Source organism: Mastigoproctus giganteus, chromosome 5 (genome assembly GCF_048544385.1).
Source record: "Mastigoproctus giganteus isolate SK-2022 chromosome 5, ASM4854438v1, whole genome shotgun sequence".
Lineage (NCBI taxonomy): Eukaryota > Metazoa > Arthropoda > Arachnida > Uropygi > Thelyphonidae > Mastigoproctus > Mastigoproctus giganteus.
In genome coordinates, this window is record NC_143579.1 from 190,974,095 (window position 1) to 190,986,952 (window position 12,858).

The window sequence follows — 12,858 nt, forward strand, 5'->3', positions numbered from 1 at the left end:
CATAAGCATCTGGAGTTTATATAAAATTTGTTATTGTTTTTACATAATAAAGCTAAGACACAAAATGCAATATTCTCTCAAGGAGGATGCCATTCTGCAGATAGCGACATCTAATTTAAAATTTTCCAAATATGAAATAAATCTGAAAATGGAAGTAATTAATAGTATCAAATACAGTGGATTCCGGTTATTTGGGCCACCGGTTAATCGGGGCAGCTGTTTATTTGGGGCAAATCTTAAAAAACAGAAACCAATCGAGAAAATAGCCAGGGTTTACTTTGCTTAATTGGGACAGCATGCCGTTTAATCGGGGCAGAAGACCGCAGCACTGGAGATCACCCTACGATTTTCTCCGACGATACCATGTGGTTCGGTCAAAATTCTGGAGGTCACAACCATAGAACAATAAAAACAATTAGCAGTCACCTGTTTATTGGGCTTTTCTGTTAGTGAAATCTATCATAAATGGACAGTAAACTCGATCTTACTGAATTTGCGATAATACCGACAGCTGGAATTCTGTGGGTTATTATGGTGAAATGTGTTTACACTTCCATGAAATCTTCAGTCATATAAAAAAATTAATTTTCAGATCTTCTCTTCATTCGTATTTTTAAAGCTTTGTAACTCATTACTCGGTTCTCACTTGCGCGTATTGTGTTACTTGCAATTTGTGTGTTCCATGTTCTTTGTTATTGATTGCTTATCTTTTTACTGTTTTAAATTTTAACCCCCACTCCAAATGTCAGTGAACAGAAATGTCAACTACAGTGAAACTTCCCTTTAACGGACAGCCATGGGTAACGAAAATGTGTCCGTTAGAGAGAAGTGTCTGCTAACAAGAAGTCTGAGGGAGAAAAAAAAAAAAAAAAAATCGTTAAACGTTTATTGTAAAATTAAATTAAAATATATGCAGATTTTGAACAATATTTTTGTAAATAATATACATACAATTGTGCTATGCATATTATGACTTTATCATAAGAAAAATACATACAGTAATCACTTATTTTCTTCTGCACCTTCTTCCGGCTGATAATTTTGTTTTCAACATTTGTTTGGAGTGAAGAAACCATCGAAAGTTCTTCGGTATCTTCTTCAGCGGCGAAAAACATTTTAAAAGATTGATTTGTATTAGCGCTTCTTCTATTTTCATCAGTGGTTCGTCGTTAATATGTTCTTCGACAGAATGACCTCCTTCCATTTCTTCATCCTCATGAGGAACTCTTGAAAAATATCGATGATAATGTCGTTGATATCTAGAACACCATCTTCTGTAGTGAGGTTCGAGTCTATATCTTTGTAGCCAGGGTCACTTGTAGCGGAAGTATCGTACATTATCAATAGATGTTGAAGTTCTTGTTCTTCTTGGTGCTCCACATTGCTGTACATAACTTCAATTTTTGCATTTGAGAAGCCAGACTTTACAAAACAGTTCACGACAGTTTGTTTTCTAATTGCATTTACTGAAGAGGAAATCCACTGAATTGCATCTAGGATGCTGAGTTTCTTTGCAAGGTCACTCGCACATGTTACATCGTTCATGTTTGTAATGAGATGTCTTAAAACACGTTTTCTGTAGTGAAATTTAAAATTTTTTATTATCCCTTGATCCAAGGGCTGACACTCTGCAGATGTGTTTGGTGGCAGAAAAACAATTTGAATGTTGGACAATTCAATGTGCAGGTGAGATGCAGCATTATCCATGAAAAGAATAATTTTTCTGTTTTGACAAATCATGTTTTGGTTAAAGTGACTTATCCATTCGCTCATGATATCTCGTGTCATCCACGCTTTTTTATTAGACTTCCAGTCAACATTCAAAAGATTCAACTTTATGCCCTTGAAACAATGAGGATTTTGTGGTTTTCCTATAACAAGAGGTTGTTCAAAGTCTCCCAGCATATTCGTACACAATAGTACAGTCAAGCGTTCCTTAGAAATTTTTCCACCCTTGCACTTTTCGTTTTTTAGACTCATTGTTTTTTCAAGAAGAGCTTTAAAAATCAACCCTGTTTCATCACAGTTGTAAATATCCTTAGCTTCAAAATCACGACATAAATCTTCCAATTTGACGGTCCACTCTGTTACAACCCCAGTATCAACAGATCCACCTTCACCACTTACGGTTTTCCAAGAAATTTTATGCCGAGTTTTGAACTTGTCTAGCCATCCCACAGAAGCTTTGAACTCATTTACTCCCATAGATTTTGCAACCTCCAAAGCCTTTTCCCTAATAATAGGCCCATTAACAGGAATTTTTTTAGCACGTTTGCGACAAAACCACTCATACGTAACATTGTCAATTTGAAGTCCAACATTTTACGGGAATGATTTTGAATCTGATCATTTCCTTGTTGCCAAAATTGTTGGAGCAGTTTATTTTTTTTCTTTAGGATGTCGCTTACCTGCGGGCTTCCCTATTTTGAATTTTGCAGCTTGATTGCGAACTCTTTTTTTGCCGATCATACGCATTAATGAGTTCGACTTTATATTTTAAAGTTAAATGTTTACGAGAAGACATTGTGCACTTCACACGCCACTGAACAAAACTGAAAACTGAAACTGAAAAGACGAAAGGCCGACCATATCCCCCCCCCACACTCCTGCACACACCGAATTCATCAAAAGTTTTACACGTGCCTTAAAATTCTTGAAAAAGGGTTTAGAACCGCGACCTAAACCTTGATAAAATTCAGAGAATCGGAAATAGAAAATAAACATACGACTGAGGCAATACGTGGAAGAAAAGTTCCTAGAAAAAGGGCCGTAAGCTCGCCCTCAGTCCATTATGGAGAGATCAAATTAAGTGCTAATCTAAACGAAACAGTGCTGATTGCCTGTCCGAGTCCGTTACAGAGAATGTCCGCTAGACAGAAGCTGCAAACACGTTAAGACCAATAGAGGTGAGTTGGGGAATTTGAAAATGTCCGTTGTAGAGAGATGTCCGTTAACAAGAGGTGTCCGTTAGGAGAAGTTTCACTGTAGTTCGTATGTAGATATTACAGTACGTATTAATTATTCCGATTATCACGTATATTCTTCCGATTTTCACGTATTTTTTAATTGGTAAGGTAATAAAGGGTAAATTTCTGCTTAATATATCATTGCTTTTATAGCCTGTGGATAATATTCCTCCTATTTTCGCTAATTAGAATCGCTGTAATTAAAATTGAATTCACAAACGTGATCACAATGACCGGCGCTTACTGCACATTGTATAGTGAACGGTACTTTACTATGTTGAGTTCGTTGTAACGTGATTTGATTGTACAGTGAACCAATTGTAAAAAAAGAGGGGGGTACATTGTATTTTTAACTATTTACGTGAAACTTCGGATAATTGGGGCAGCTGCTTAATCGGGCCAAAATGCACTAGTCCCGATGTGTCCCAAATAACCGGAATGGACTGTATATATATACAGGGTGTTTCAAAAGTGGTGGTCAATAATTTAAAGGTGAACTGTATGAACTACAACATGCAAAAAAAGCTTAGTAAACATAGGTCCTTAAGTGAATCGTTTTTGAGATATTGCACATTTCTAGTTGGGATCCATCACTGACAAGGTGAACTGTACAGAGTTGGGATCCACCACTGACTTGTTTGTTTGGGTTAGGTTATGCTCATTCTCTCTCTTTCCCCTCTCTCAATGCTCTGAGATGTAGTGGGCATACTAGTACTTGTCAGAGGATAGTCAACATGGAAAGAGGTTATGGCAACGAAGAGTACTTAAATCCTATGGATTTTTTGTATCTGGAGTCATGTAAAAAGCTTGGTGTACACTTCTGACATTAACACTGTTGAGGAATTGCAGCATCGGGTTGAAGGAGCCTTTCAGAAAATCAGAAATGACCCAGGAATGCCTGAGAGGATTTCCAACTCAATGCAGAGAAGTCTACAAAGCTGCGTACGGATGCAAGGGCAGCATTTTGAACACCTTTCATAACATCTGTAAATTTTCCTGTGGTGTTGAAACCAAAAATTAAAAATGTATTATCATTTTAAAAATGTTCCATGCTGTGGTTTAATAAAACCACCATTAGCAAAGGATTCACAGCTTTTTGCTGAACTAGTGCTCCCACAGTCAGGGGTGGATCTTAACAGAAAATGTGCATTATCTCGAAAACGGTTCATTTGCAGCCCAATTTCCACTGGGACATTTTTGCTTATTTTAGTTTGTACTTTTCACCTTTAAATTATTGACCATAATTTTTGAAACACCCTGTATATGTGTATATATATATATTTTTTAAATTAAATAAAATTGGTGATATTTCACATCTTTTGGAACTGGTACCTCTCGGGAGGGGTACCGCTAAATTAACATGTAATTGGCATTATTCTAAATTTTATATATGTCATGTTAATTGCATTTAAGGTTCGAAATTATATAGGGGTTTCTGGGCTATTATTTATGTCTAACTTTTATTCTTCTTTTTCGTTTGTTTGTTTATTTGGTTATTTTTATGTTAATTTTCGCTCTACAGTTTTTGCCATACTACTGTTTTATTTTATTTTATTTAAAATTATTTTATTTAATTTAAAATATATTCCAGCTTCATATGGAGGAATTGCAAGTCGCTGCCTCTAATGAATGCTCAATTATTTATTTTATTATAATGTAACTTTTGTCAATATTTAATGGTAGTATATATATATATATTTTTTTTTTTTTTTTTTTTTCATTCAAATTAAATCCAATTTAATTAAAAAATAGACAGCAAAAATGAAATGTAAAATAAAAAGAAAATAGTAAAGCAAACATCAATGGCAGCAAACATGCTAAAACCACAACATGTTGCTAGTATTTAACTATAAAATGTAAGGTAAAAATAATGAAATGTATGCCAGTAGAGTGGTCGACCAGTGAAGAAAAAAGATTTTGACAAGTAAAACAGCAATAAATACAAGAATAATGAGGAATAGAGTACTGTTGGAGAAACAATCCTAATTAATTTAGAAAAAAAGTTCCTGTTAAAAGAAATTTAGTGGTGCCCACTCAGCAAAGCACCAGTTTCCAAATTACGTGAAATATCGCTATATGCAATCATAATATATATATTAAAAAAAAAAGTGTATATATATATATATATATATTTTTTTTTTTTTTTTTTAATATTTATATAAATATTTTTAAAAACAAGCAAAAATGTGTGTACATTTGAAATTTTTTGCCCTTAATTATCTAAACTGGAAATTTGGAGAGACTGGTAGATCTATGCTTATTGGGGATGCCAATACTAGCAAGTTAAATGGTTGGGGACTCTGTTAAGGTTGGGGAGCTGTGTTAAGCTCTTGAAGTTATTCCAGTATAAAAAGCAACACACCTGTTTGGCTTTAAATACAAATACCTGTCACACTGTACATCAGAACCAAAGGTAATATGTGGTCACGAGAGGAAAGAATAAACAGCTGGTAGCTAGAACAAGAAAGGAAATCACAAAGTGAGGAAAGCTTATCTCTTAAATATATACAGTTAATTAAAGTTATAGTTAGCTGAAAAAAAACTGAAGTAATGTAATTCTTGAAGGAACTAAATTCACAGAAGCAAAAAGGCTTATGTAATTAAAAGCATCACTGGTTTGATTTTTAAAAATAAATTTTTTTGTATTCAAACGTTGTTGATCTGAAAAGCATTAATATTTGAAATAATGAATGCAGTTTTGAATATGGCATTTGGCTCATAATTCTGCATTTTATATATGCTATGCATTAAGAAAGGCAAGAAAGTTAGATGTCAGAACTGTAATATCTACCAAAAAGAAAAAAGTAGAATGAAAATATTATGATAAGTATGTCAGTGAAATATAAATATTGTCTTTGCATTTTAAGGTTTTTTTTTGTCAAGTTTTGAAACAATATAATTTTTGTTTGTTTTTGAGGAATATATAAGATTATTTTTTGGAGGAATTTGTAGCAAAAGGAAAATTTATTTAAAAGAACATATACTCATCTTTGCTACTAATCTCAGTTTCAAATGTATTTTTGCATGTTATGGATGTGTTTTATTTCTCATGTTTATGAAAGGACCAATAATGAAATTGATGACAAAATAGCAGGTAAATTTTATACTTGCTTTTTCATTCTGCATTTTATATATATGCTTATGCATTAAGAAAGGCAAAAAAGTTAGATGTCAGGACTGTAATATCTACCAAAAAGAAACAAGTAGAATGAAAATATTATGATAAGCATATGTCAGTGAAATATAAATATTGTCTTTGCATTTTAAGATTTTTTTTGTCAAGTTTTGAAACAATATAATTTTTTTTTTTTTTTTTTGAGGAATATATAAGAACCTAAGTAAGATTAAGGACCTTTGAAAGTTTTGTTAAGCAATGTAAAAATTATTAGGTTAAACATGATAGCAACAGAAGTGCGCGTGTGCATGCGTGCACACACACATGCTTTCGTAGTCTATAGGATCTTCCCATTTAAGAAAGTGACTCATGCCGATATGAAAGGAAGACACTTAAGCCACAGAGGTTAATTGTTCAGCTTAACCACAGTGGTGGTTAAGCTGAACAATCTTTGGTGATATTTCACATGTCACATCATGGTATGTGAGCTGAGCTGTGCAGAGCAATGCTATCATCAGATATCATTGTTCTGGCTCGTTGACATGTGCAATTGCTGGCAACCGACACCAACCACAGTCAACTATCAGTAATGTTATTATGAAATCGAAGCTTGACGTCACCACCAATGCCACTATTCAGTAATGCACAGGAAGACCACAGAAGCTCACTCCAAAAGACCAGAGGTACTCAGAAAGATAGTACAATAATCTTGTAAGATGTTCCTGCATAAACATCATCCAGCAGTTTAGGGCATCACCAGGGATTATGGTCTCTATGAATACCTTATGCACAGAGCTCCACTGCTGCATAATCCAAATATCACCAACCACAGTCAGCAGTCTTACCCTGTTGGTGCAGTGAATGCCAGAATTGATCCATAGAGCAATAAAAATTGGTTCTGTGAAGTGGAAAGTTTTTTTACACCCTTTTTCAATCAGATAGATGGCCAACAATGAAATTCAGAGGTAGGTTGAGGTTATGGTATGACAGTGTATCTCGAGGTGTGGTCTAGGACCTGTAGTGGTTGCGTAGGGAACCATGAATGCCAATGTCTACCTTAACATTTTGGACAATTCCATGCTCCCTATGATGTGGCAGTTTTTAATGCACACCCAATCCCCATGTTTGTTTTGACAGGATAATGCTCCAAGCCATACTGCTGGTGCTGTTTGAGAATGGCTCATGGACATGAATATACAAAAGTTGGGATTAGTAACATACCCATGATGTGAAGAAGCCCAAAAAAGTTCCTGCCATCAGGACTGAATTTAAATTCAGATCATTTTGAAATGGTATGGAAGAACAGTAATCATACTGACAGCTGTGACAGCTGCATATATAGTCATACTCATAGATTTTATGTACAGTATACAACTATTTCAGAAGATAGGTGGTTTTGTTGAGGCATTACCTGTTCATTTCATTCCCAGATAGCATTAGAGATAGGGAAAGATTCATTATCCCCCCAACATCACTGATTATTGATTTTCTTTTCCTTAGCACTGCTTTATTTTGTTCCCTCTTCACGTTTATACAGTCCCCTTTATCATGCATGATTAAGATTATAACGATAACAGTAGGATAACACTTGCCACTGCTCTATCTCACATCTCTTCATTTCAATGAGAAAATAAATCAGCCCTTAGTAGAGCAATTATAACAAAAGTTCCAACAAAAACAGTGATCTGTTTTACATCCCAGGATTCTTTAATATCTCTGGTCATAATCTAGTCCTTCGTAGGTTCATGAAGATGAGCATTAGATTATCTCTCCTTATTAAAGAGAGAATGGAATTTTTTGTTGCATCCTGTCTCTGTTTAGTCTTTAAAGTAATGGATTATAAACTTTACCATTGTTTCAGTAGATAGCAAACATATTTATTCTATGTGGTATAGAGTTTTCAGATATATTTTCTAAATTTCATCCATGCTACTTAGATTATTGTAATGTAACTCATTCTGTCTTTAGTGTTTATACCCTGAAAACCCTCTCCCTAGGAAGGAATCACAAAAAACTGCATCTCTCCTCACTATGTTCTGACACTTAGTGATTTACTGAAATATAAATCATTTATTTTTTTAAGTCCCTTCATTTCTTCCTCTCTCTCTCTCTCTCTCTCTCTCTCTCTCTCTCTCTCTCTCTCTCTCTCTCTCTCTCTCTCTCCCCCTCCCCACAAATTCACATTCAATTCAAGTTATTTAAACACATTTGTATAGTGATGTTTAATCTGTTTTCATTTTAATGCTTTATAATCAAAAAATGTATTATTTATTAAAACAGCTTAGATTTTAATTTCAGCCCAGTTTTGTCCAAATCTAGAGCATGTTAATTTGTCTGGAGTAAAAGTTACAAATGTTTCTCTACAACAGTTGGCTATAAAATGTCCAAAATTGCAGGTAAGTAAAATTTTACTGTATTTTAGTTTAAAATTTCTTGTATATTTTATCATATGCTTTTTAAAATTATTCCAATTAGCTGATTTGTATATTCCACCTTCTTCATAAGAGAAGAGAGAATACTCAGTTTAAGAATAGTTTGCGAAATAATGCTCACACTGCATTCTGAATTTCTACTGTGTTGTCCTAAGTGACTACATTGTCCATGCTTTGACAATAAAGCTTGGGCTCTTCAGAAATGGTTCATTATCCACGAGTCACGAAAAGTAACTAATATTATTATTAATTGAATAACATCACCCAATAGGTGAATTTATTATTTATTAAAAACTCAAAGGCACTGTTGCAACTGTTTTCAAAGTTATTTATTTCCATCATCAGATAACAGCCTAGCCTCAATCAGTGACCTCATGCCAAATAATGAATAAAGGTATCACATTTAAATGATCAACCAAGTGGTGTTTGGAAGAAAAACTTCTGATTGAAAATGGTTAAGTGATAATGACATCCCTGTTAGTAGGCAGTGCAGGCCCAATGCATTAATAAAGTAAAGCAGTGGGTTATTTTGACACTAATTGTCCACTGTGGTCACTGATTGAGGATACCTGTTTTCTGTTTATGGAGACAAGTAGTTCCAAAACTGGTTATGACCAGTACCATTGAGTTTTTAATGACCCAGTAGGTGAATAATAGATTCACTTACTGGGTGATGTTATTTGATTAAAAACAATATTAGTTATTTTATGACAACTTGGATAATATAGTATTTCAAAAGAGCTTATGCCACTGTCAGATGGACAGTGTAGTTTCCTCCCCCCAGCAATATAAACAGAAATTCAGAATGCAGTTGAGCATTATTTCTTAAACTATTTCAATATCTGCTTTGAAACAGTACCCCACCTCTTTACTAGATTGGAACAGAATGAAATATGTGAAAGCATATCAATGTCAGTGTTTTGTTTTGACTTGGAATTTTTTATTGATATGAAAATCAGAGGCATTAATTAATGTTGAATTAATATTGATTTCCTTACCACAGCTACACACAGCTAGATTATATTGTTTGTTTTAGAAATTAAAAATATGTTATTTTGATGGATATGTTCAATTTTTAGAGCATTTACAAATAAATGTGACAGATGTGCTATTAGGTGTGTTTTATACATATTCTGTGAGGCACCTATTAATTACAGCATGTCTGTTTGTTTGTCCATATCGTGGGTTATTCACATATAATTAACAGACTTGCTGGAAATTCTGTTTGTGGCAGTGTGCTGGTTGAAGGAATGAATGGACAATGTGGCAGATGCATGGAAAAGAAAAAACTATTCATATTATAAAGTGGCTTCATTTTGAAGTTAGATGCTATTTATATGCAAATGACCTTACTATATCTTATCACTCACAAAGCATGCGCTCCATTGAGCGACAATTTCTGCTCTCGATAAACAAAATAGAGTCGTGGGCATCCCGCAATGACTATTGTCTCTCTGCAACGAAAACAACTGCTATCCACTTTTGCAAAAAGCATCAGCTCCATCCAGATCTGGAGCTAATATTAGGAACCCAAAAAATACCACTTAGCAAAAGTATCCAGTTCTTGGGCCTTATACTCGACACTAAACTTGCCTTTCAGGCACATATACAACAAATACGAACTCAGTGCATGAAAAAGATAAATATCCTCAAAGTTATCTCTTCCATGACATGGGGAGCCGATCGCTTCACTCTTCTACACTTATATCAAACCTTAATAAGATCTCATCTAGATTATGGAGCCCCAGTTTATGATTCTGCACTACATTGTAAGACAGCATTGGCTTGGCTCAATCCGGTCCAGCATAGTGCTCTCAGGATTGCCTTAGGGAGCCTTTAAGACATCCCCAGTGCAAAGTATGTATATAGATGTCAATGAACCTCCTCTGCAGCTTAGAAGAAAAGTATTGCTTCTTAGTTATGCAGTCAAATTACGTAGTCACCTGTCTCATCCCATCTGGGCATATCTTTTTGAACTGCAGTGGGAAAACTTATATAGAAATAAACCCAACGAAAACAAACCTGCTGGTATCCGGCTACAAGAGGTAACTCAAAATTGGAACATCTACCTTGTAAATATCTTTCAAGCTACAGACACAGTATAAGCACCATGGGCAATGTATGTGTTACGGTAAATTTGATTAATCTGGTGATTATGAATAATTACCGGTTAATATGTATAATCGCCAATAATATTGGAGAATTTAATAAATACATAGCAATTTATTAAATATAATGGTCATTTTATATATTCTCCAGTGCTCGCTGATGAATTTGATAAATAGGACAGAGAAATCATATGAATGAAATGAAGGGAAGTGCTTCTGTGCACTGTTGAGCCGACTAGTCGCTTCTAAAACCTATAATATACTGCCATTTAGTTAGTGCAGCGCTGTTGGGCTGAACCAGAACGACCACTGTGTCTGCATTCTTACCGTTTAATGCAACGTTATACATAGATAAAGTTAAATGTATTTAGTTTATGTCCATAGGTAAGTTTTCTGTGAAAAACAATTAGAAATTAACATGTAATGAAAATTTTTGTAGTTTGCCAAAGTGTACCATTGAAAGAATGAAAGAAAGTTTTACTGCAAATTTAACGAAAGTAATAGAAACAAAATGCAGGAACAAAGGTTTTATAACGAAAGAAAAATATATACAGCTGATAAATGGCATTTTTGCACTAAAATTAAAAATCACAGGGAAAACTCCAGCAGATTACCAAAGACTCAAGTGCTATGATATAATCAAAGTAGGTGATTGTAATAAATTGATTTACCCTGTTCAAGAAAATAACCAAAGCATAAAATATTATGTCTGCACTGAGGAAATTTTTGATACAATACATAATATTCATATAGCTATTGGCCACGGGGGAAGAAATCGGATGATGAACGAAATTCAAAAAAAGTATAAAAATATAACCGCTGAGTCTGTAATGGTATATTTAAACTTATGTGAGCCTTGTCAGAAGAAAAGTAAAGTTCCTAAAAAAGGCTTAGTAGTTAAGCCAGTGGTGTTTAACAAAATGAATAGTAGGTGTCAGGTAGACCTGATTGACATGCAAAGTCAGCAAGACAAGGGATACAAATTTATTCTTGTATATCAAGACCACCTAACAAAATTTGTACAATTGCATCCCTTAAAAAGCAAACGTGCTGAAGAAGTTGCTTATGTTTTATTGGATATATTTACTATTTTTGGAGCTCCTTCTATCCTTCAAAGCGATAATGGTCACGAATTCGCGAATAAAGTTATCGAAGAATTATGTTCTTCTTGGGAAGAACTCGAAATCATACGTGGTAAACTTTGGCACAGCCAGAGTCAAGGTTCTGTCGAACGTGCAAACCAGGACATACAGAATATATTGAGTACATGGCTAGAAACTAATGAAACACGCAACTGGAGTGAAGGATTACGATTTGTTCAATTAATGAAAAATAGAGCATATCACCAAGGAATTAAATGCAGTCCCTATGAAACTATGTTTGGTTCTCCCATTAAAATTGGCCTCAAAACCTTATGGCTTCCCAAAGAAGTTGTTGTTAATTTAAAAGAAGAGGAAGAACTAGAAAACATAATGAAGCAATTTAAAAATGATCATATGATAGAGAAGGAATCAAATATTTATGATTCTGGAGAGATTGCAGGAGACACTAGCATAAAGAGAATTGAAAATGATAATATAATGGAGAACGTTGAAGAGAATATGGAGAAAGTTGAGGAAAATATGGAGAACGTCGAAGAGAATATGGAGAACGTCGAGGAGAATGAGGAGAATAAGGAGAATATTAAAGAGAATAACAAGGACTTGGATAATATTGTTGCGAATAGGAAAGCACAAATATATAGAAAACGTAAAATAGTAAAAGAAAATCTTAAAATACAAGCTAAAAAAATGATAAACTTTTTCATGATAAAAATTCAAAAAGTTTCCTACTGGAAAAGTAGGTGATACGGTACGTATAAGAATTCCTGTTGTTGACAGAGCCAGAAGTGACCCAAGAAATTGCTTGGCAGTTATTATGGATATTGACAATAGTGGACTATATAAATTGGATACAAAGAAAGGGAAATTGGCCAATGTTTATACCAGAAATGAGTTTTCTATATGCCATGAAAAATTTATAAGTGTCACGGAAGTTCCAGACTCAGAATTATCTCTGCAGGAGTGTGTTAAGAAGTTTCCATATTTGGTGGTCAAGGTTACAAAAAATGTAATTGTAAAGGAAAATGCAAATTTTCCTTTACAATTACATAGTAATAAATGTAGTTGTAGAAATAGTAACAAACTGTGCAATTCAAAATGTCATCATAGTTTATCTTGTAATAATAGATAACATTA

The 12,858-nt window shown here is 34.1% G+C and overlaps 1 protein-coding gene across 1 annotated transcript in view; it reads left to right on the forward strand.

The window, feature by feature from the left end:
- Positions 1–12,858, forward strand: part of LOC150085953 (putative RNA-binding protein EEED8.10) — a 375,958-nt gene that overhangs the window by 117,436 nt on the left and 245,664 nt on the right. Inside the window, exon 8 of the mRNA XM_090373614.1 lies at positions 8,380–8,477. Within this exon, the coding sequence (XP_090229740.1) occupies positions 8,380–8,477 (98 nt within the window). The remainder of the gene's footprint in view (positions 1–8,379; positions 8,478–12,858) is intronic.